Source organism: Hyaena hyaena, unplaced genomic scaffold (assembly GCF_003009895.1).
Source record: "Hyaena hyaena isolate Hyena2069 unplaced genomic scaffold, ASM300989v1 scaffold_1, whole genome shotgun sequence".
NCBI lineage: Eukaryota > Metazoa > Chordata > Mammalia > Carnivora > Hyaenidae > Hyaena > Hyaena hyaena.
The window spans coordinates 6,768,428-6,792,871 of record NW_024080633.1 but is presented as its reverse complement, the minus strand read 5'-3'; the positions used below and the strand labels follow the sequence as shown (position 1 = coordinate 6,792,871).

Below are 24,444 nucleotides of genomic sequence, written 5' to 3'. Positions count from 1 at the left end.
AACGCAGGTCAGGGGCCCAGGGAGGCCGCGGCGTCCCTGGCTGTGGGTGGGTGGGGAGGCCGGGTGGGCGCCTACTCTGTCCCTGCAGGGCCTGTGGTCCCTCTGCGGATCGGAGGCTCGCACATGGGCTATGCGGCCTCAGGGGAGCACTTCCTACCATGTGTGAGGCTCTGGCCTCGTTTCAGAGGCTCTGGGTCAGGGCCCCAAAGGCCTGTCTTGGTCAGCCCGACACAGAGCCAAGGTGAGGGGCCAAGACCCAGGACAGAGGCCCGAGGAGTGGACTGTCCCTGGCGGCCCGCTCTCCCTGGCCCCAGCTCGGCTGGTGGAGGGGGCTGGGGAGGGCCTCTCCTGAGAAGGGTGTGGGGCCGGGAGGGGTCGGCGCCCCGAGAAGAGCCCCTGCGCCCAGCTGTGATGGGGCCTGATGACAGTCGATGCCCTGTTTCGAGCACCTTCCACACGTGTGTGCGGGTATGTGCTAGGGACTCTTGCAAAGGAGCTCCACACACTCCCAGCAGCTCTGTGTGGGAGGGACCAGAGTTCGCCCACTTTACTGCTGGGGACACTGAGGCCCAGGGGTCACAGCGCTTTCTGAGACCACACGAAAGCAGGTGCTGGGCTTCGCCCAGGCTGACTCTACAGCCCACATACTTTCTCCAGGACTCGGGGAGTCTACCTGTCTGGACCCTCCTCCTCCTCTCTGGCCCGGCTAGGCCCCCACCCCTATACCCATGGCCTCGCTGGAGAAGGCCCCCTCCCTACCTGGTGACGAACAGGCTGGGTGCTGCAGGGTGACAGGTGGCCGGTGCCGCTGGGGAGGGGCAGTAGAGCTGGTCTTCCTCCGGGCTCCCCTCCCCTCAGCTTGGATGTAGCAACAGGAGAGTGAGGGACAGGCTGGCCTGTTTGTCGCATCACAAAGTCCTGCCCCGGGGGTCAGTAGGGGGGAGCCCCAGCCCCAGGCAAGAGGGAGCCGGGTCAGAGGCCCTGCAGCTGCTCTGGTCTGGGGGCGGGTACCGCCATGGTCAGCCCAGCGCCATAGCCGGCGGCCCTGCTCAGGGCGTGGCCTGGAGCCAAGGTCGGAGCCTGGGGAAGAGCCGGTCTCCCCACGTGTGGTGCGGGAGCGGACCCAGGACCCCAGGCCTGAGGGCATCCTGGGCCTCTCCAATAGGTAGCCCTCTGGGCCCTGGGTGGAGCAGGTGTTTACCAGAGCTTTCTGGAAGGAGCTGCAAAACGAGAAGCGAGACCACAGCTCATCTGCAAAGGAGGCACTGGGGCCAGTAGAACCCAGGAGGAGCCGGCCCACGGGCAGCAGAGAGAGCGGACGGGCAGACGGAGAAGGCCTGTCCCATCCCGAGTCCAGGCCTGTCTTCAGGGGCGGGGTGGGGGGGGCCCGCGAATCATTTCGTCCATCGTTTCCAAACGTTTCCGCCCCCTGCATCCACAGAGGCTTTTAAAACACACAAAAAGTCTCCTTTGGAATGCCAGTAAGAGAAATTTCAACGGAAAAGAATTACTTTAGTCCTTTCCATCTGTTTTATAAATTAAAATGGATGCGTTCACTTAGCGTAAATTCGGTAACGGGCACAGCTCATCTGGGATGATGTCAAGACACGTCCGTAACTGGGTCCGAATAAAGCTATGTCCCGGGCTCTGTGGTCACAAGCGGTCCTCGGCAGTGACAAAATGGCAAAAGGCACCTGTGGGAAGCATGGTTTGCGTGTGCGTGGGGGTCACGGATGTAACGATGCCTGAACGCAGTCACGTCTGGGGGTCCCGTGCGCCATGTCCAGATGGGGTGTGTGGCTCACAAACGGAACCAGCACTTGGTCCTTCCAGAATCTCCCCGGCTCCCGCTAGCGGGAGGGAAAGACGGAGAGAATGTGTCTCCCCCTCACCCGATCTCTGCAGACACCCAAGCGTCCCTCTCCCGTCTAGCAGCATCCGTATCCGGAGCAGCACGGCCGTGTGCACAGTGGCTTTTTGATTCAAGGACACAGCAAGAGGCGTGGACCGGTTCTCTGGTCTCGGCTGGTGTGAGTACAGGAGTGAGGTTTAGTTGGGAGGGACTGAGGCGCCACGTGCTGGCTGATAGCCCTCTCATGGGTTTGCCAGACGCGAGGGCCTCCAAAGCGCGGGCTGCTCGGGCCCCCCTGGCCGGGGCTGAGGCCGGCGCTGCCCGCTACTGCTGTTTCCGGCACCTCTTCCTTCTCTTCAGGAGTTTAGCCACCGGCTGCTTCACTGGAGGGTGCTGGCTTCATGATCCTGAGGTCTCGGGGTAAAATCTTCATTTGTAGCCACAAGGCTGATCTGAGAATCGCAAAAACTGGGAACGAGGGGCTTGGGACGGCGGCTGTTTGTTTCGAGAAGCCGGCCCCTTTCTGTGGCTGCACAGAACTGAGAGAGAGCTGAGTTGCGCAGGTTAGAGGCTGCAAATGACCAGTTTTAGCCCGTTCTTCGGGGTGCACTTCAACTCAGAGGACTTGGGGAAAGCTGAGGGCCTGGCAAAGCCCCAAGTCCCCTGTCCCACGGGCGCGCAGGTTGGGGGCTCCAGTGCGCTAAGGTCCGATGCGTCCCATTGCTGAACAGGCTGGTTTAGCGGCAGTGAAGTAGTTGGAACTTTGGTTTTTAAGAAAGAGTTTAATCAAGGATCTGCGGAGCCCCGGAAGGTGCAGAGAGCCCGGACGGTCTGCCAGCCTCACTGCGCCAGGGGTCCCCGGGTCGAACGGGGGAGCTGCCCACTTCCTGGCCGCGGAGGGCAGTTCCACGGGCCAGGACGCGTGGCCCCGGGGCCTCCCTGCCTGTGGCTGGCGCTCTGGCCCTCATACCTCCCGGACACCTCTGGAGAACCTACCTTCAATGAGCCCCCGACGGAAACATTCACTTTGTGTGTCCGGAAATACGTTTCCCGAAGGGAGAGCTGGGCACTGTGGGCCCGTGAGGACAGAGCAGTGGTCTCATGGAGTCCTTTCCTGATTTGTGTTCTTCTGGAAGTCTTTTGGGGGCTCTGAGAGTCCTCGGGGAGCACGCCGGTAAGTCTGCTCGGTGCCTAGTCTACCTGCAATCCTTCCTGACGCTTCCTCGTCTCTTCCTTGAGAGGGGAGGGAGAGAGGGGAGGCAGCGATCTAACCAGGACTGAGGAACACCGTTTTGTTTTTATCGTTATTATTTGTGTTCTCAACTTGTACTTGTTGACGGGAAATCGTGAGTTTTTACTGATGACAAGGATATAAAATCACGACGGTCACCAAATGACTGCAGTTTGGGGCCGCGGGTCCTAAGTGTAGCAGGTTTGTGATGTGGGCTCCTTGTCTGAACCAAAAAGCCGCGTCCTCGGTCCTGAGGGACAGGAGGGGCGGTCCTCTGGGACAAATGGCCCCATCCTCCTCCTGGAGGGTAAATGACCTCCGATTCCGCCTCGGGGCCAGAGACCTCGCGGTGGGGGGGGGGGGGCGGGCGGCTTGGGGAAACCGGGAGCAGCAGGCTGGGGCCGCCCGGGACCGAGTGTGGCCCGCGGAGCAGGCCCCGCAGGCCCCTGAGAGGCCTGGGGCAGGTTTAAGGCCAGGGCGGTGGTCACCAGGGGAGAAGGGACAGCCGGGGCCCAAGCCCCAGAAAGGAAGGAAGAGGCAACACCGCCATCTAGCGGCGAGTGGCGGCGCCCTGGATCGGCTGATTCAGACCCTGCTGCAGGAGGCGCAGCATTTTTAGCACTGGACCATCTCTGACCCCCGAGTGACAGTGGCCTGGGGCAGAACGGGGACTCACGGCTCCTTGCCTCTCCAGCCACGGCCTGACACCATCCAAGGAGCCACCACATCTCAAGCGCCTGCTGTGCAGCAGGCACTGAGCGGGGCCCCAGACGAGCTCCTTTGGTCCAGCCCCTCACGCAGCCCCGGGAGGTGACATCGGCACCCAGGTGCAGCCAGGTGGTGGGACTTGGGGACATCGTCTGGCTTGGGAGGGGTGGGACTATGGAAGAGAATTGTCTTTTGAATCTCCTTGTGTTTAAAGACGTGGCAGGTGGCACGGCTGCTGGACGAGCAGGCCCCTCAGCCCCCACCTCTGGCCTCGGTGTCCTCAGCTGTGAAACGGGGACAGGGGTCCTCCTCCACAGCCGGCCGCAGGGGCTCCACAACACGCAAGCCAAGGCCCTGATTGCGCCCGCAGGGAAGGGCGCTCCCGCGGGGCGGCTGGGGTCATGGCCCCTGGGCAGGAAGTGGATTTGGATCTGGGAAGGAGGGCGTGTCCTGGTCCGACACGGTGCCCCAGGGCAGGATGGTGTGGGGAGAGCCAGGGCCCAGGGCCAAGGCAGGCCGGAAAGACCCGGTCTCTGGTCTCTACGGAGAGGAGAGGCTTCGGGCCAGGAGCAGCCAGGAGCACAGCAGGGTGAGGAGTGCAGTCAAGGCCAGGCGTCCCTCTCCAGGTGTCTGGACGGGAGGCGGCCCTGCGTCCCGTGTGCCCTGTAGTCCAGCCCGTGCTGGTGGAAGAACCAAGCAGGACCCCGGCCCTCAGGGAGCCTGTATCTAGGGACACACACACACACACACACACACACACACACAAACGTGCCTCGCTGAGAAGGCTACCAGAAGGGACAGGTCCCCGATGTGAGGACAGCCTGTCGGGGAGTCAGGGACACTTCCTGAGAGAGGAGCACTGGACAGGGAGGACCTTTCAGGCCGAGGGAACTTCATGCTCTGGGCACAGGGAGCGTGTGGAGTTCCGGGCACTGAGAGGAGGTGCAGACGGGAGGGCTCGGGGCAGCTCTGGGAAGACTGCGTGTGTGAGAGAGAGAAGGAGAGGAGGGGGAGGAGGAGGGAGGAGGAGGGGGGACGTGGGGGGGTAGGAGGACAGGTCTGATTTGCCTTTCAAAATGGTAGCTGGGTGCTGAGGTGGAGGGAGACCTGGGAGGGTCCTGCATAGACGCAGGCCAGCGGGGAGGCTACTCCTGCAGGAGATGAGGCAGGAAGATGGTGCAGGCGGGATGTGGGCGAGCCTGGGGACTGCACCGTCCGGGCTGGGTTACGGGCTGGATGGCTGGGGGCGGCCTCACAGGGAAGGGGTGGGGGAGGGCCCGCGTGCAGCCGTGGCCACGCGGAGTCTGCAGTAGGGCAGAGACGTGCGGGAGAGCTTGCGCCTGGAGCGCTGGGCTGTCCACACACACACATACACACACACACACACACACACACAGTTACCAGGCAGAGACGTGCGGGAGAGCTTGCGCCTGGAGCGCTGGGCTGTACACACACACACACACACACACACACACACACACAGTTACCAGGCAGAGACGTGCGGGAGAGCTTGCGCCTGGAGCGCTGGGCTGTACACACACACACACACACACACACACACACACACACACACACACACACACACACACAGTTACCAGGCAGGGCTGAACCATGCACGCAGCACGAGCCGTCCAGCACGCAGCACGAGCCGTCCAGCAAGCAGCAGCGGGAAGGTGGGAGGTACGTACTGAGCCCTACTATGCGCAGGCACCACAGAAAGACCTGGGGCTTTCGGCCTCTGTCCCAGCCTCTACTAGGCTCCCCCCTCCTCCCTCCTGCCAGGAACGCCTCTAGCCTTTTGGCGGCTCACTGTTCTGAAGAGCAGCCGCCAGAGGGCGCCAGAGAGAGGGCGGGCCTCCAGGGGGACGTGGTTTCCTGTCTCCAAGCTGGGCCGTCACCGACCTGCCCTGGCCAGGGAGCCGGGGGTGACCAGTGACCCAGGGAGGCGGCGTCTGCGGCCGAGGCGGGCCTCCAGGACCAGCGGGACCGGCCGAGCAGGGGCAGGAGGGGAGGCGGGGCCCTGGGCGGCAGGCAGGCCTCTCCGGGGTTGGCAGGTCCACACACTCCACTGTGTGCGGGCGGCTCTCCCTCTGCTTGCGGCTTCTGAGCCCCTGCTGCGTCTGCCCAGAGCTGGCTGGCACTGGGCATCCGGCCCTGCCGCGCAGGGGCGTCAGCGGGCGCTGCAGTTCCCCCATGGACTCCGGCGTCAAGCCCAGAAAGAGAGGAGACCTCTCAGCTCCTGCTCTAACTGAAACCCGCCGCTCAGATTTCCCATCGCGCTTTCCCGGGGGCATCGACAGCGTTTTGCAATGACTGGAACATTCCGATCAGCAGGCTCCAATCCCCAGGCCTGAAAAGCCCCGATAGAGACAGAAGGTCTGGACGATCACACCCCACACGCCCCCTTCCCTGCCCTGGACCACTCAGCGCTGAGCGGACACGGCCCCCGCCCCTGACCACGCTCCTTGCCTGTTCTGCACAAACCCACCCCCCAAACCTCTTCCTGCAAGACTCTCCCTGTCCGTCCTGCGGGCGGAGCGGTGGGTTGTTTCGGCTTGAGCCTCCCGTCTCCCGGCCCCGCGCTGCGGGCACCCGAGTACATTCATCTCCTGAGTTATTGCTTCTCTTGCTCAGCAACAGTGCTGGCAAACGCAGCCCGGAGCTATGCTTCCGATTCGCCCAGCCCCTCGGGACCCCCCGGGGGGCAGGCCCGCGGCAGCACCAGCCTTACCTGCTGGTTTGCAGCTGGGATAGATCGCTAACGAAACAAAGCAAAAAAAAAAAAAAAGTGAATCACGTCAATGATTTACAGCGTGGGAGAGTCCCGCCCGGGACCGTCCCCCTTTGCCAGAGCCTCAGTGTCCCGACGTTGCTTGCCCTTGGTCGCCTCGCCTGCCCTGCCTTCCGACTGTCCCTGTTCACTCCTGCTGGGTGGCTGGGCGCCTCCTCTCTGTAGCTGGTCCCCGGAGGCGGGTCGGCACCACCGTGGGAGAGCAGACTGGCCCTGGCCAGGCCCCAGGCCTCCCGCTCGCTCCTCCCTCACCAGCTGCTCTGCCCTCCCGGAGCCTCGGAGCCTCAGTTTCCTTATCTGTAAACGAGAGACTCTCCCTCAGGCGTCAAGGCTGGGAGGTGAGGAGACCATGGGGCCTGGGGGCAGAGATAAACGCTATTTCTCGCTGCTTTTCTGGATGCTCAGAAATTAGCGAGGGGAGACATGCAAATACATTTGGAAACAAAAAACAGAGGCAGAAAACAGACCTGGGATCCCCTCCATCGATTTTGCTAAATTGCAAATAATGTGGAAACGGTCTGGTGAATGGAGGCCATGGGGCCACTGTCTGTTCTAATAGATCAAAATGGACTTGCTATTCCGAGTGCTTTAGAATCCAGTTAGAAATCTGAGAGACGTCCCCTCCATTTAAATCTTAAGTACGCCTTACGCTTAATTTCAAGCAAAGCCCAGAAGGAGCTGATCCTTGCAACAACGTTCTGAGAGTCCCCCCTTTCAAGGCGCACAGAGTAAGGAGAAGGCCCACCCCCTTGCTGGGGTGTGATGCCCCGGATGCCCGAGGGAGGGCAGAGCTGCGCACGCCCTTCATGGCTCTTGGTGGGATGACGGTGGAGGTCCAGCCCTGAGAGAGGACAGAGGGAGGAAGGGCAGGGAGAAGGGGAGACGGGCGACGGAGAGGGAGGGATGGCGGAGAGGGGGAGAAAGAGCAAGCAGGCATCAGTGACTCCGGGCCTAGGAAGTCCTCCCGCCTCTTCTTCCCCGGGGAACAAATTACGCCTGTTGGTCACCTCTAGAAATGGTCAACAGAAGCCAGAAAACCGCCACTCTAGTTTCCAAATAAGGGTGACAGGATCCGGAACCTATACCCAGGTGAACACGACGGTGGCCCCTCCTCGGGGCTTCTCGGCAGCCCTGATGTAACTGTGTGCTGGTTCCCGCGTGTACAGACGGGGAGACTGAGGCAGAGTGAGGCCAGGTGGCTCCGACCGCTAGGCCACGCACTGCGCTTCAGAACAGGTCGGTCCCAAGTGCACTGGCACCCGCGAGTCAGAATTAATCCGATCTCCGGCAGACCCCAGGACTCAGCCTGCGGCAAAACCCTTGTGGGAGGGATGGAGAGACGAGGGGTGTTTCTGAAGCACAGACCCCAAAGCAGGGAGACAAAGGTACTGGAGCTCAGACCACCGTTTCAGGGGGAGGGGAGCAGAGGCTCCCGTCAGACGGGGAACAGAGAACAGCTTCAGGCCTGAACCTGGCAGTCACTTACTGAGCCCCTCTGTGGGCACTTCACAGAGGACGACACTGTGGTCCAAGTGGATGCCCAGGGTTCCCTGAGAGCAAGTGGGCTGGAGCCCAGGTCCGGGAGAAGCACCTACACCCATGACGCCTCTGGGCGCTGGGCAGTGACCCGCGGGATGGAAGTTCACGACGCCAGGATCCGGAAACCTGCTGCCGCCCCCCAAGCCCACCGCGGGGACACCATTTTGTAGAGGAGAGGGTACGTACGCCTGGACAGTCTGGTCGTCCGTCCCAGGGTGCAGGGAGCTCGGCCCTTTCGGCGGCCTCTGCCTTCTGGGGGCTGTGGGGGGAGGGGATGCACAGTGGGGGTCCTGCGGCACACAGGGTGTGAGCACAGCGTCGGCTCAGTGCAGCGCGACGGGGCAGCCCGGCTCCCCGCTTCGGGGATTTGGACTGTGACCCCTGGAGACAGGGCACCCAGCCACCCCCATTCCCACCCCGGCAGGCTGTCCGGGCTGCTGAAACAAAGCGTCACCAACCCTGCGGAGGCTGGAGACCCAAGGTCACAGGGCTGGCACGGCTGGGGGTGGGCCACCCCCCCATGTAACCCCACATGGTGGAAAGGGCGGGGACTCTGTGGGGCCTCTTGTTAGAGGCACTAATCCGCACACAAGGGCCCCACCTTTATGTCCTAATCACCCCCTAAGTCCCCACCTCCTAATAGTGTCACCTTTGGGGGTTAGGGTTCAAATTTGAATTTGGGGGGGAGGTACAACATTCAGACCACAGCACCATCCATGCCTTCCCACCCGGCAGCCGGCCCGTCTTACACAGCACTGGCCAGGGGTCAGGGGTCAGGGCACGAGGGGGGACGGAGAAAAACCCCTGGGTATGGCAGGGGCTGGGGGCTGGGCACACGGCCTCAATAGGCTACCCTGTCCGCTTCTGTGTATTTGGTCTGGAAAGTTCCGCAAAAGGAGGCTAAATAACTTGAGAGGGTGTGAAGCGTGGGGGGTAGGAATGGGGCCACGGGCGCGCCCACCACACAGAAGCGGCTCACGCATGGACTCTCCCCAAGGCCCTGGAGGGCAAGGGCCCTGGGCCTGAGTGGTGCTCCAGACTCACGCACTAGGTGAGCTCGGGGCCAAGAGGGTCAGCCCCGGAACGCAGCCCCCAGGACCCAGAGAGAGAGAGAGACTTCTAGTGGCGGCCACCGGCTCGGTGTTCGTGATTGAGCCACAGCCCATGCGGGTGACGCAGAGGGCCTGGGGTCGGGTCTGGAAGATGAGGGGCCTGGAAGGCCGGGGGACCCGCATGCAGGAGTGAGGACACGCCCTCGGACACCCCCACTGCTCCCACAACCCCAGACCTGCCCCTCCCTCCTCACGGGACCCCCACACATGCCCAGCTCATGAGGGTGCGACTCTTGGAGGTGACCACCACGCCGACTTCAATAACCATGTTTAAGGCTCCGTGGAAGAAACTTCCGTGCTATGAGGTTCACGAGAAGCCTGCGGTGCCGAACTCTCAAAGCCCACAATCCGCCTTGAGCCCTGAGCGACAAGGCCTTGTGTGCTCGACAATCGTGGCGAATGGCGTGCAGTCATGAACACCTGCGTACGTTCAGGATCCCCGAAATTTGAGCGAAAGGCAGCACGGCCCTCCGTCCCTTGGGAGCGAGTGGAGAGAAATGGCTAAGACAACCGTGGCTGATTTACGCTCTAAGCTTGAAGGGACATCTGTCTCACCCGGGCCACCCGCCGAGGTCCTTGTGAGGCCGACCGGTGCACCCTGGGGCCATGGCCAGCAGAGGCTCTAGAGCTTTCTAAAGGTGGGGGTGCCACCCGCCCGCTCTGGCAGGGGGCCAGGCCGCTCTCCTGGGAACAGCACGACGGCCCCACCCGGTGCGCGTCCCCCTGCACCACCATCTGGCGCCAGGCGCCTCACTCTCTCGCGATGGGAGGTAGGACACGGCCTTCCGGTGCGGCCTCTGCTCCGGGCAAGAGAGCACGTGTTAACTCTGCTTTACTAAACAAGCCTCTTTGGATACATAACCCCCCACCCCCGACCCGTCCGGAAAACGATCCTGTCCTGAGTCAGGGACGTCCGCTCGAGGGCCCGTCTAGAGCTTGCTGTTCTTCTGAAACTGGGCCACGAGGCTGAGCACCTGCTCGGAAGCCTTGATGCTCTTTGAGCAGAGGTAGCTGGTGCTGTTGCTGGCCGTGTCCTCGGGGTAGTACCGGTAGTTGACCATCAGGCCGCAGGAGCCGGCGACGCCCTTGGGGCTCGGGTCGGCCAGCCAGTTGATGCGCCACAGCACGGCCCCGTTCTGCAGGTGGAAGTTCGCCACGGGGTTCAGGGCGTAGCCCCGGTGCTTCTCTCCGTACAAGTACCAGGCGCAGAGCCGCATCAGGGGGCCCTGCAGCGCCCTGACCAGCTTGTCCGACTTCACCCACTCGCTGCCGCTGAGCGAGGCCCGGAGCGCCTCATGAACGGGGCCGCCCAGGATCGCCGAGATCTCGCTACACTCGGAATCTGTGAGCAGTTCGCTCCGCCCGGCCTCCTTTGCTTGCGTGTTCAGGAGCCCCAGAAGCCACTTGGTGAATCCAGGGATAGGAGACAGACTCGAAAACGTCCCAAGATGAGGGAACTCTTTCTGCGGGGCACGGTTGGTGGGGGGAGGAAGGTGGAGAGAACACACACACACACAGGTCAGCGGGTGGGTCGCCGAGACAAAAACGCCCGTCCGCTTACATCCACGCGCTGTGAGCGCTGCGTGCTGCTGCGCGGTCTGCAACGCACCGCCGGGGGGCGCTCATTTTCTCCTTTCGAGGGGCATCTGTTAAGACCCTGACACATGACAGGCCCTAGAAGGATCCTGAGTCCCTGGGGTGAGCCTTTACGATGGCCTCCCTGCCCATGCCACCTCTGGGAATGGCGAGTTGGGGGACCGGCCCGGAGTGAGAAGGGGGAGCTGCTGTGAAGTGGGGCCGGACACGCAGGCTTCTGACTCCACCCCCAGTGTGGCCGGCACACCAGGCCCCTCCTGGGGACAGACCTGTGGCCACAGGGCCTGGCCTGGGTCAGCACCAGTGACTGTGTTCTGAACAAATCATCGCTGGCGTGGCTATTCCACAGTGGGGGTGGACCGTGGGCTGGGGGCGGGGGGCGAGAAATGGGGGTTTCTTCGCATCAGACAGAACGGTTCATGTTCAGATTATAGAGACTTCTCAGCGACAGGTTTAAAAAAAGAAATAAACCAGCATTTTCTGATTAAAAATGTAATCTATGGTCACTATAGGTAAGTTTTTTTTAATGTACGATGGAAGCAAAAAACCAAAACCTCCCCCCGAAACTACCATGGTCCACAACTCTGAGATAACTGAGTCCCCAGGACGGATAAGGTGTGACTCCTCATCTGTCTCCGGTTTTTACGTGGGTGAGACCTTTAGCGTCTCTCCCTGCTTTCTGAACTTGCGTCATGAGCATTTTTTCTTTCAAAATTCAGACCCGTAACTTTAACAGCAGAGTGAGAGCAGAAGATAAGACCGCACCGCGGTGCTCCTGACCACCTGCTCTCGAGTGTCTGCCTCTGTAAACTGCGACGAACACTCTCGCGCGGAAGAGTGACACGGCCTCCTTCGGGACTCTCTCTGGCTCACAGCCGGGCGCTGGGACCAGCCAGCAGGATGGCTACAGGGCCGAGGGGCCACACCTGACCCATTCAGAAGCCAACTCTGTGGGTCAACTGCCCAGAACCCCGCCTCTGCCTCTCTCCCCAGATACGTCCCTCCCCCCGATCGCCATTCATCAACACCTCAGCGAAGAAGGAAAGGAGGAGAAACTTCTATTAATTAGACATGGCTGCTTATCGCCTCCGGGGAAGAAGGGACAGAGAGTGATTCTAATGAAGCTGACAACCAGCTGCATGCTGAGTTCTCAGATTTAAGATTGATTATGAACTTGATACAAAGCACGTCGATGTTTTAATCCCACCCTGTCAGTCTCCACGGAAGGTTTCCACTGCAGCTTCAGCGCTGAGACCACGCAAGTAAGAGGGCGCCACGCTCAGAGCTAATTAGGAGCCACCTAATTATTTTACCTTTAATTGGATTCTGCCCACGGCAGTTCCCTCAAGCCCCTCAGGAGAGAGGTTCAAAGAGGTAGACCCGAGTGAACCTGAGAACTTCCGCTGTAGGGTGGTGAGGGGCCCTTCCCAGGGTGACGGACGAAGTTATTTAATAAAAAAAAAAAAAAAAGCCAGCATGTCCGCCCCCAAGCTGCCCGGTGTCACCTCAACACTGCCTCGTGGACGACGGGGAAGCCCGAGCTGACGGGGGTTCGGGGCCAGAGCCTGGGAGGTGTGGGGGCCGGTTGGGCACAGAGTGTACCATCCAAACCGGGACGAGGGAGCAAAGGGGTGTGGCGACAAGGGAGCCGAGACGCACGTGCTCGTGGGGAGAGGCCGGGGCACAGGGCGGGAGGCCCCTGGAGAGGCTGGTGTCCTCAGAACACATGTGAGAAGCCAGCTTCCAGATGCCCCTTCCTCGGCACTGCCCTCGTCTTGAGAAGTCTCAGGGCGCCTAGGACCAGCCAAGGTGCCCTGGGCCCTTTCCACTCCTCCCCCCGCCCCCTCCCTCTAGGTCCCCAGGGGCTGACGCCCCCAGCCCCCCACACTGGGGCCCCCCCACGCCGTGCCCACCTGCAGCTCCTTGAGCACTCGCTTGACGAGGAAGGTGCCCAGCTCCACGCCCTGCAGTCCGGGCTGCGTCAGGCTGATGGAGTAGAAGATGGCCGCAGAGATCCTGCTCCTCTCCTCCGTCTCCGACGGGGGACATTCCTTCACTATGGCCTGCAAGACACCACGGTGGTCACGGCGGGCGTGGGCCCCTCGCTTCCCGCGCCTGCCCTGCCTCCCGGGGCCGGGAGAAGCCGGCGAGGGGAGCAGCCCGGGGACCTCGGCCCCTGTTCAAGGTCTTGGCTCTGGAGACCGAAGGCCTGTTCCAGTCCAAACCCCCTGGGGGTGGCAGTGCAGAGCCTCCACCGGCACCGTTTCGGTCACCTGGAAGTTCTCAACAAGCGAGGCGTGTCCCCTTGGTCTTTTCCCGGCCTCTGTGTGGTCAGAGACGGATGACTCTCCCCCCACCAGCACCAGACACAACCCGCCGCACGGCCGGCCACCCCGCGTGGGCCTGGCTGTGCTACCCCGCAGTCACCCCGCTCTCGGGGCTCTCAGATTTCTCCACGGGCCGCACACAATCCCATGAGGCCTTTCTCTCAGGAAATGTACCTTTCTGTGCCCTTTCGGTTTTGTGCTACGTGCTAGTTTTTCCTCGGGGGAAACACACGCCGCACAGGCACGCACGCGAAGTCACGCAGGAAGACCCCTAGGCCCAGTCCCTTAGCCACGGTGACTGTGTCGGCGCCGGGTTCTGGACGCGGTTTTCTGAACCTCAACACTGAAGGTCACCTGACAGCAGCGGAGCGGGAGGCGGGGACCTTCAGGGCGCCTCGGGGCAGGGACGCCTGCCTGCGCCCCCAGAACACATCTAAGTCCTGACTTCCACCAGCGACATGACTCCGCGCGGAGCCCGCGATGAGCCCTGGGAGTCCAGGAGCTTAGCTGTGTGCGGAAAGTGCGAGTCTGCGCGAGTCCCCTGGGGGGACGCGTCTTCAAGCTTCCCCCCCCCGCCCCCCCCGCCACTGCTGAGGAGCTAGGAACGTGCTGCCGCAGGAAGGTGGGGTGGATGGGGACCCCGGGCCGGGGACACCCCGGGGCCGCGCTCTGACGGACGGGGTCAGGGCGCGCCTCCGCCTTGTGTCTAGTCCTCGCCGTGTGAGGTCGCCTCCTCTGTCTTTCCCAGAATTCTGCAGGTTACTTTGTGTTCCTTATTTAAAAACATCCCTGCAAATCTTTTTTTAAAGGTTTCAAAATACAAATGAAGCTTTCTTTGGTGACAAAAGAGACGTCCCTAACGTCGACGAGGCAAAAAGCATACACGGGAGGAAGAAATCACAAGTTTTTCCAGAGCCGAACACCCAGTCCTGCCAAGTCGGTGAACAACTTCCAGTCTGTCTCACTGGCACTAGGGACGCACGCACTTCAGCACACACACACATGTGTGAGCACACACATGCACGCCCTGGGCCCGCACGCCCAGTCTCCCACGCCCAGAGCGCCTGATGAGCCCCAGGTGCCCGGCATCTCGGCTCCCTCCCCTGCCTCCCCTTCCTCGCAGGGCCCCCTGCTCCCAGCCCCTGCGCTGGCTCTTCTTCAGCCCCCACCCGCCCCGGGAAGGACGTGCTCCCTCTCGCCCACTCGCACGCAGGGCCCCGTCTCCTGGGCTCCCCGGGCAGAGCCCTGGGCCCGCCTCAGGCCCGCCACACGGTCTGTTTGTCAGTGTTGCGGCCACAGGTCTTGAAACCCAGCCCCGGGGCCCTAACGACCGCGGGAGAGTGGAAGCGGGTACCCTGCCTTCCTTAGCCACCTCTTAGCCGCAGGTCGATGCCCCAGATGAGGGCCGTCCTTGTTCCAGAACTGTCTACACCCGACGTGTCTACACTCCGCAGCTATGGCTGGGAGGCTTTCTCAGCCACTTCCACACTCCGCAGATGCCCGGCGCAACCTCTGTTACACAGGGGGACACGGCCACGTGCGGCCGGCCGCGGGCACCTGGATGTCGCTGGAGATCTCGCCGGTGAGTGCCACGTGCAGCACGACCAGGGGCTCCTCGGGGGCCGCGCAGTGAGAGAAGAAGTAACACCTGCGGTAGGGCCCGACCCGTCGTTTCATATCCATCCAGTTCTTCACGGGGTGCACAGCCTCAGACCTGGCGGGAACGTTACAAAGTTAAGGCGGGCGGACGGCTTACACATTACGGGGCCACTGCCGCCCCCATTCCCACCCCTGGGGGAGCCTCGGCGTCCACAAGACGGCAGGGGGCGCGGAGACCCCGTGACGGGAGCGCGACTCCTGTGTCCGTGGGGACCGCTTGGGTGTCGCCGTGTCCCCGCAGCATGCAGCCCGCCCAGAGCCTAAGCCAGGGAGGAGCTGTCACAACGGGGGGGGGGGGGGCTGCGCACAGACGCCATGGGGCTGCTCGGGCCAAGCGTGGGGGGGCACAGCGAGGGCCTGTGGCTGCAGGTGGAATGTCCTCACCCGCTGGGCCAGCCGCGAGCTGGCCGACGCTGCGCTTGGGGCAAACGCGGGCGCGGACGGAGGCCACTCTCGGCCCACGCTCAGGAAGTGACAACTGTGATACTTACTCGCTGATTTTCTGCAGGACCTCGCACGGCGAGTGCCAGGTGACCCGTTCCAGGCTGAGGAAGCCCGAGGAGAACCACTCGGAGAGCATGCCCTTCAGCACGCCGTTCATCTCCTGCAAGGGAGAGAGAACACAGGGCGCTGGCTCCCGGGGCCGGGCCCCCACGGGGACCACGCTGCTACGCGGGACACGAGAGCAGGCCCGCGGGTGCTTCTCCCAGCGGCTCCCTCGGCGGCAGCTCTGCGGGACGCATGCCGCCCAGGCGCCCGCACCCACCCTGCGCTCCGCCTGCCACCCACGCGGGGAGGGACCTCGCAGGGAGCTGCCGGGTCACACCAGGTGGGTTGCGGCCCATTCACCACAGTGAACGGGACTGAAACACGTGAGATCGACAGAGTGACGGCTGGCGCGCCACAAAGAGAAGGCTAACATGGCGGGGGGGGGGTGGCCCGGGGCCGCCCCCCTCGGGAACATTCTGTGATGTGCCCAAACATCATCCCTTGTCTCCCGAGAGGGGCGAGTTCTGGGTCCAGGCACCAGATCGGTGAACTTGAAGGTGCACACTTCGTATTTAACGTCTCGGAAGCCGGGATTCGTCTTGCACACGACGGCGGGGTCACCACTTCACTTGTAGCTTTTTTCCTGCCTTAGTGGGACATAAACTAGAGCGTGTCTGGCAATCGATGATTCTAGATTTGAGGAAACTATTCTCATTTCACTTACTGTATCTCATCTACTTCCAGAGGTGAGGAGTCAACAACACTACCCGAGACACGCGTGCACATAAACGTTTCTGGCGAGAACAGACCTGGAGGCACGCAGGGAAAGGCGAGGGCGCGGGAGAGACCCAGCCCAGGGTAGCCCACCGGGACTGCGCTGAACGTGAGCCGCAGGGGGCTTTCTGACAGCTCGAGCGAAGAGGACGCCCAGGCACCAGACACGGACGCTTGTTCCACAACAGCTGGTTCCCTTCCTTCCAAATGAACACAAGCCTTTTGCTTTAGGTAGGTGCACGGCTGTCCAGGTTCAAGATCACACCACAGCTAGGGTAGTCATAAGAGCGAGTTTTGGCTACTCAGATATAAACAAAGTAAAAATGACAGGATCATGCCTTTTGCTCATCTTTGTCCCTCCCACTAACATCGCCTAGAAGGTGATGTGATGGCTAGAGCTGCAGCAGCCATCCTGGGCCATGAGGTAATTTTGGGGGGGGTGAAGGCTTTTAGGGGAGAACAACAGATGGAAGTCTGGGACAACTGAGGGCATCACAGGGCAGAATCAGCTCTGGGGTGTCTGCCTCCAGACTTTTACGTGAGAGACAGATTTCTCTCTTATTCAAACGACTATCATTTTGGTTCTCTGCTACTCACAGAGGAACTGCATATTAACAGATACACTGAGCATTACTGGATAATAATAAACATCTCAGTACATCCAGTACAGAACTGACAGAGAGCGATCACCGCAACAGCTGTAAAACCTTTTACCCTGGTAAAAGGTGAAAGGACTCAGCTTTTGTCCCTTGAGGCTAAGCTTCAAGTACGTAAAGCATAGGGTTGGTGGCTCAGAAAAGCTTTCAGAATGACGTGGGATCCCTCTTTAAATGTCTAAGGCGTGCCACAGGGGTGAGGAAGGAGGTAAGCTTAGGACCAATGTGGGGGGAGGGGGTCTACAGACAGTTAGACCTGGACCGAACTTCACGTGAAGGAGAAGGGACCACAGATGCCACCCAGGGAGAGGGAACCCCCACCACGGGTGGGCATCAAGTGCAGGGCCGACGAGGACCGGCTGGTGCTGTTCTAAGGCCTTAACAGTTGGACCAGATGCCCTTTGCGATTCCCTTAATTCTCAATCCCATAACGTGGTCCCCCTCCCTCAGCTCTCTGCTCTCTGGCTCTGCCTTCACCTCCTGGGGCCCGAACATTCGGCGGCTCTCCCACGAGGAGGATGGTTAACAGACTGATGTCAAATGAAACAGAGGAGACACACCGGGGGGCGGAGAGGAGGGAGGAGCAGGAAGGGAGAGGCCTCTGCCAGGCAGTACAGACAGCTGCCCATCCAACTGTATGTACTGCCTTGGACCACAGTGGCTCTTCTTTTCCCGGGGCCTCACACGCTCGAGGACTTGCCAAAAACCAGGGGCCCGCTCCCCAGAAAAATGCAAACACATTAATCAATTTTTGCACACGATTTCTTGGGATTCGGGTCCCTTTGAAACTCATCTGTGGACCACCCCGGGGGATCATGGACGTCCGGCTAGGAACCTGAGTCCTGGACGGTGAGGACTGGGTTGGCCAAGCTCGATGGAAGACGTGCTGGCATCTCTAGCACATTCCCAACAGGGGAGTGTGGGAAGGAGCTGGTTTCGGTACCAATTCAGGATTAATTATGGAAGAAACGGCCGGGCTATGAGAGTTCCCCCTCCAAGTTCCCTTCGTTCTATTTCGGGCTGACGGCTATGAAAGGTGACACTGCTACGTGAGAGCTGGGAATCTAGGTGAGAGGGCACGCGTCCCCAGGCTCAGTGCTCAGCGGCCGCAGCTGCTCCTGCTGGAAGGCGCCAGTGCGCACGAAGCCTACGGGATCCCAGACGGCACCAGGGACACGGTGCCTCTGCCCCATGCTCCTCAATCCAGCCCTCGGCTGTCAGGTTTTCAATCCAAGACTCACATGTACAACCGCTGGTGACGCCAGTCGGCGTGGGCTCAGTTTTCTGGACCCGCCAACTCCGGTTACCTTGGAGGACACCGAGCGGAAGGCCAGCCAGCCTCCGCTTCTGGCAGAGAAAAGGTGGTCTCCCACCCTCTCTTCCGGAGTTACTGGCTCTCCAGACTCCCGATGTGTGCAACGTGGAGAGCAGCTAGTTGTCATTGCGCGGAAGCCCTGAGCTGGGCAAGGGGGCTGAAAGCACAGGACAGGGTCACAGGGCTACAGCTGAGACATTTTGGGCCCAATTCTAACTGAGAGATGCTGTGTCCCCACCCCCCGGGGACTGGGGCAGCCCTGAGGAACCACAAATAAGGTCCTTTTTCATGTAGCTAAGCACAGAATTTAGGAGAGCCAGCAAGGACCCCTGGGCTCACTGAAAAGCAGCACAAGCCACCCAAAGAGGTCGAACGACAAGGTGTCCAGCCCGGCTGGACATCACAACGCTGGCGCATCTGGCACGAGTTCAGCAACCTGCCCACTGGCCCTGGGCTTCTGCCAAGGCCCGCACACCTTTCATCGCACTGGAATTTCCACGTTCAAATCGCCATCAGGAGACCCTTCCATTTTCTAAATGGCAACTTCCCTCCAGTGCCCCTGAACTGTGGAACGGTGCTCGGACCTTCTAGAATACAGACTCAACTCAGCTCCACGGGTACTTGCTCTCTGAGAAACCCAACTCCTCAACCCCAATCAGCCTTCGGAGACGCCTCCGGAGAACAAAAGGCACAGAAAGCACGCACCCATCCTCACAGCCGGACCTCCGGTAGTCACCACCCTCGGGCAGAGGCCGAGACCCGGGCATGCCGCGCCCTCCTCTGTATCCTTATTTTTAGCAAAGCTGCACAGCCACCCTCGGAGCACCTCTTAGACGGCAAGCAGGCTGACCTTGAGCGCACTTGCTCGCCTCAGCGCGCAGCCAACACGCCCAGGGGTCAAACGACATGGCTAAAATCACCCGAGATCGTGACTGTAACGGTGGATGGCAGACAGCCCGGGAACCGGCCCCTTCCATCTCCACATGGTGCTTCTTCCACTAGACCCACTGTCCCGTCAGAGACACCCGATTGGCATCGTTCCGGGGCTCACACTAGCTGGTTCTCCTAAAAATACCACTGCATCCTATGGACCCAGTACCCACTGAGCGCGTTTCAGGGTAAATGCTCAGGGCCGAGCCTGCTGCAGCCCTCATGGAACCTGGGGCGTGTTCACGTGATGTCCTCTAGTGTGGCCGGAGGTCAGCAGGTGGCGAGGTGCCGCGTGCCCGCAGCCAAGTGTGCCGGGATCCAAGCGTCAGCGGGGTGAGCCCCGGCTCCCCCGGCACCACGGGCCACCACAGGCCCCTGGGCGTCCGAGAGTCCTGCTCTAAAGCTTCGCGTGCCAAACTTCCGGTGCATTCTAACACTGTATTCCTAAAAGCCAGAAAGTTCTAGCTGCGTTGCCTCATTAGCTTGGATGCAAAATCCAGAATGTGGTGGAAGAAACCGAATCCAAGTGCACAGCACGCATCAAGTGATTCTGGTGGTGGGGTACAAGATCAGATCCCAGTGACATTTTCTATGGACTGAGAAAACTGACCATGGAGTACACAGAAGGGAATCCTTGAGTTCAGCTCTAAAGGTGACATGCACTGGATACAAGGCCAGAATTTTCAGGAAGAGAAAGGGAAGGGCTGTGATCCAGCACTTGGAAAAGGCTTCTCACACCCAGCGTGTCTAGACCACATGCAGACACAGAGGTCAGGCTACAGTTACCCATCCTCTGTTCAAGAAAGATCTTTACTCCGCGTGACATTCTGCCTGTGGGTACGCAATGTTTCTTCCGTGTGGGGACGGTCTTGGTTGAGAAAACAAGGGAGCCTGAACCGCGGGGGACCGGCGCGGCTGGCGGCTCGGATCTCCCAGGAGCAAGCCTCTCGGCTCCAAAGAAGTCTCAGAGTCACAGCTCCCAGCTGCACTTCCCTTCCAGCCTGCGTGACAGCCACGCTAGCAAGGGGATGGACACACTCGGTGACATCTCACAGAATCAGAGGACTCAGGCCTGGATTGGACCTTCGAAATCATGGGGGCCAACAGCCTGAAACCTCTGCAGCTGTGCAGAGCCCTTCCAAGCCCTCTGGGATCCCCTCCAGGCTCAGGGCTCTGAGTGGAACAGTCTGACGTCAGGACGATTGGGAGCAGTAAGTGTGCCGACTGGTTCTTGTGGCGGGGACCTGGGAGTCTGTCCCATACATCATTCAGCATTTTGTTATGCAAGACATTTAGGGCAAGGTTCCCAGTCTTCAAGGGAGCAGAGCATCTAGTTGGGGTAGGGGAGGGGTTGCCGAATAATACATCTCAGATGCTAAAGTCCGTGGTTAAGGCATAAAATGCAAGTGAGGCACGCAGATGATAACGTCTGTTACGAAGCGCCGCAGCTAAGTGATGAACAGCTGCGTCCCAAGCAAGAATCACAGGGTAATGCGGGTTCGGAAACTTTCTGTCCAAGAGCCAGCTTGGCTGGAGAGGGGCGAGTGATGGATGGCAAAGCTGGAGATGTCCAGGATGGTTTGGTGGGTACCAAAAACACCAACAGAAAGACATGAAACGTCGATCCTTCTGGCCTTCAAGGGAGTAAAGACTGACTTGTGGTTTCAGAGAAAGTGTGGTTACCGACTGGATGGAAGTTCGTACATTCAGTCTTGGAAAGTGTAAATACAGTCACAACTAGATGCTAAACTCCTGATTTGGTACAAACTAAATAAAACCAACCCATTCATTAACTGGGTTGTTTTATCTTGCCCTTGATTTTGGAGAAAAAGGCAGATTCTAAGAAAACAAATCTCTTTTAGACCTCGTGAAGTCGTCAACTCTGAGAACCACCGTGTAGCCACAAACGACACAATTCTGGAGTATGAAAATGGGGCCTGAGTTCCAGCTGTGCACCCTGGGTGCTGCACTTGACCTTAACAAGCTTTAATCACCTCATCTGTACAACAGATCCCTATGGCTTGGTGACAGTCAAATGAGAAAGAGCGTGAAAAGCCTCTACCACACCCAGCATGTCTGCTACTAACTCTTCCCATACTAGAACGGAAGCTTCTGGACCAAGTGACCTTAGTGCCAAGATGATGCCCGGTGTAAGATAAATACCCAATGGTCACAAGTTGCATGGATGGATGGATAGGTGGATGATTTCATTCTGGGACAGGTGACATTCTACCCAATTCTCAGTCTCCTATGCAAGAAGAATTGAGTTTCAGAAAACGCACCATGGAGCGCTGGTTCCTGCTTTAAGAAAAATAAAGCATGCTTGGACTGAAGACTAAACCCAAGCAGATGGGAACATATGCGGTGTGCACAACATGAAATCTCAGCCATTCAGACTGGGCTTGAGGCAGAATCATGATCAATTCAGATCTTGGCTCCAGGGTAACACCTGGCATTATAAGTTAACCAGCCAGCACGAGTAATCAAGTCACAGCACTATAATCACTGAAATTAACCCCATCCTTAACTATACCCGATGTTTACGCATCAAGAGAGTCTCTCACAAACACCGTATCTCCCACAGCATGATGTGGTTGTAAAGTGCGCAGCAAAGAACCCCAGATTTAAGATTTGCATAGATGATCGGACACAGGTCTATTTGCTCTAGGTTCCTGGTCAAGCTTCCCCACCTCGGTATCTGCTTCCTTCACCCACATAAGAATGAGGCAAAGAACATGCCAGCATTAGAGTTCTACATAAATTAGGGCATAACCGTTCAAATAAGCACACTATATTCAACTATCAGTGATCCCTCCAGTCACCATTATTTAAAACCTACAGTATTTATTTGCATCTAATAGGCGCTCACTGTACTGAGCACCTGAATACTCAAGTACTCGATTTAGAATCATCCTATTTCAGGGCTGAACTTGGGGAAGTGCAAGACCTTGCCCAGCCATGCGGCAGAGACCAGAGACATCACCGTTGGGCATCCCGAAGGGCTTCTTAGACACTAGGCTTACACGCAGTGAGTGTGCAACTAACGTTTGCTGCCACCATCTAGGTTTCTGGAGGCTACGGGATGCTCAGATAGGTACTTGTTCAAGGATACCCCACAGCTGAAACTCCCAGCTAAAATAATAAAGACTTCGTGGAGCGCACTAACCACGAAGGAGGCGGCGTTGACAGACGTTAAACGTAGGCGGTTGCCGGGTTTCTAGTAAGCACGACACAGTCAACACTGGAGCAAGGCGGGGATCCAGAAAGCCCGGGAAGGGAGGGGACGGGGGTCAGGGGGCTGTAACTCGGGGTAGAGTGTGCCGGCTTCGGGCTGGGGAAGGTGGAGTGCTTGCGGCTGCAGGAGCACGTGACAGCTATCCCGGGAGGGCCGTCCGGAGCTCCGGGACCTGGTGCAAGGCGGGGGCGCGGCCCCGGGCTGTCCCCGCCGCCCTGGGGTCGGGAGGAGGCCCGGGCGGGGCCTTACCCGGACGTGCGGCCCCTCCACCAGCTTGAGGGCCTGCGCCTCGAGCAAGTCGGCCCGGAGCCGCACCAGGAAGCCCACGCCGCCGTCCAGCTTGCTGATGTGGTGGAAGAGGCCGCGGTAGCGCGGCACCAGCGCGTAGCGCAGCCGGTCCTCGGCCTGCAGCAGCACGGCCGCCTCCCGCGGCTGCTCGCGCAGCTGGAGCACGCCGGCGCTCTGCTCGGCCACCTGGCCGTGGTCCACGCCGAAGCCCCGCGCCAGGCGGCTCAGCAGCTCGGCGCGCTCGGCCGCCGCGGCCAGGCCGCCGTAGAAGCTCACGAAGTCCGCGCACTGGCCCTCGGCCGGCGCCGGCGTCTTCTCGCGCAGCTCGTAGGCCGGCGTGGCGGGCACGGCGCGGCGCAGCAGCTCGTCCATGGCCCGCTCCAGGGCGCCCGCCTCCGCCGGCCCGCTCGACAGCCGGGGTCCGGCCCGCCGCGACGGCCGCGGAGGAAGCCGCAGGGGGAAGAGCCGCCGCGCCGTCAGCGCTGGCCCGAAGCCTCGCATGGCACCGCGTTGGAGCTGCCCGGGGGACGCCGGCGCCGCCAGGCTTCCGGCTTCCGGCTTCCGGCGCGCGCCGTCCCCATTGGCCGAGGCCGGGGGCGCGGGCGGGCCGGCGGCCAATCGGAGAGGGGGGGCGGGAGGCGAGGCGGAGCGCGGCGCGGAGCCAAGTGAGAGCAAAGGTCGCGGCGGGGCGGAGGCGCGGGCGTGCCTCGTCCCCTCGCCGCCCAAAGTCACCGTCTGTGCCGCTGACCTCTTGCGCCTCTGCGGACGCGCCTCCCCGGCCCTGTAGCGGAGCTCTGCTACGTGCAGGTGCATCAGAGTCACCTGAGCAACGCGCCACACTTGCGGGTTCCTGGTCCGTCGCGTCTGGGGCGGAGCCAAGGACCCCGCGTGGTAATTCACTGGCTCACCGGGTGGCCTTGGTCTTCCCTCCGGCCCGTTCGTTGCCGGGGTCTGATTATGCAGGCGGCTCCCACAGCTGCAGCTCCACTCCGTCCTGAGCTCGGGACCCGGGTTTCCGGCTGCCTGCTGCATGGCTGTTCATGGATCACCTAGTGGGGCTTTCCTAACTGGTGCCCAACCTGGCCCTCCCTCCCAAGTCCTCGTTCATTCATCATCTGTTTATTCAACAGAGCCGTTATGAACCGCCTGCTATGTGCCGGCTCCTATACTAGGCACGGGAATAACACAGTGAGCCAGACAGACCCGGTGGTGCCTCATGGAGTTCACAGCCTAACGCAGAGGACATAACTACAAATTGGAATAAGTGATATGAAGGGACTGAGCAAGGTGACGTGATATGACACAGCAGGGCCGAGGAGGACTTTCCACTGTGAACAGGGTGGGCAGGGAAAGTCTCAGAGGAGGTGACATTTAAACTACGAGCAGAAGCAAGTTATGGTTTGAAGGGCAAGGGGGAGCTGACCTATCCATTCTTCCAAGTTCAGAAGCACAGTTTTATAACCTCTGCCCTGCCCTTCATCCCAACATGGAAGTTTTACTGATTTCTACTTGAAAAGGACTCCTGGATTCCTTCCTTCTGTCTGGCCCCCGGCACCTAGAGCCCAGGTCACTTCTCACCGGGGCCACTGCAGTAACCTCTTGGCTTCCAGACTCAGTCCTTCAGTCCATTCTCTGCATCAGCTGCTGAGCGATCTTGAAGAAATTATCCACCTAACTGTGTCATTCACTTGATCACACACCAAATGCTTTCGTGTAACAGGCAAAGCCCTCACCAACAGCCCCTGCTTTCCTTTCTAGCCACATCCTTCGTGCTTCCCACCTCATTTCTCTTACTCTGTGGCCTGGTGGCCCCCAGACTTGTAGATTTTGGAGCCCATTCTTGAAACACAAGACAGAGTGAGGAATGCCGCAGCCGGTGGCCTTGTTGGTGTCCGCGGTGGTGGACTCACAGTCAGTCTGTAAACCCCCAGACACACATCTA

At 60.2% G+C, this 24,444-nt stretch overlaps 2 protein-coding genes across 2 annotated transcripts in view; both read right to left on the bottom strand.

The window, feature by feature from the left end:
- The window catches only part of OSGIN1 (oxidative stress induced growth inhibitor 1), a 31,615-nt gene extending 30,049 nt beyond the window's left edge, over positions 1 to 1,566 (bottom strand). The window contains exon 1 of the mRNA XM_039226052.1: positions 760 to 1,566. Within this exon, the coding sequence (XP_039081983.1) occupies positions 760 to 1,435 (676 nt within the window). The 5' untranslated portion in view covers positions 1,436 to 1,566. The remainder of the gene's footprint in view (positions 1 to 759) is intronic.
- Positions 1,567 to 9,486: 7,920 nt separating this feature from the next.
- Positions 9,487 to 23,019, bottom strand: MLYCD (malonyl-CoA decarboxylase). The gene is made up of 5 exons (XM_039226091.1): positions 22,464 to 23,019; positions 15,307 to 15,419; positions 14,714 to 14,870; positions 12,743 to 12,892; positions 9,487 to 10,696 (listed from the first exon to the last, which is right to left on the bottom strand). The coding sequence occupies exons 1-5, from the start codon at positions 23,001 to 23,003 to the stop codon at positions 10,163 to 10,165; spliced, it is 1,494 nt and encodes a 497-aa protein (XP_039082022.1). The 5' UTR covers positions 23,004 to 23,019; the 3' UTR covers positions 9,487 to 10,162.
- Positions 23,020 to 24,444: the final 1,425 nt, after the last annotated feature.

Excerpts from the sequence above, each read along its gene's own strand:
- MLYCD (XM_039226091.1), bottom strand. The coding sequence starts at position 23,003 with ATGCGAGGCTTCGGGCCAGCGCTGACGGCGCGGCGGCTCTTCCCCCTG. Across the intron at positions 14,871-15,306 it reads GTCCTGCAGAAAATCAGCGA|GTCTGAGGCTGTGCACCCCG; the intron begins GTAAGTATCACA and ends CGTTCCCGCCAG. Across the intron at positions 12,893-14,713 it reads AGATCTCCAGCGACATCCAG|GCCATAGTGAAGGAATGTCC; the intron begins GTGCCCGCGGCC and ends GGTGTCTTGCAG.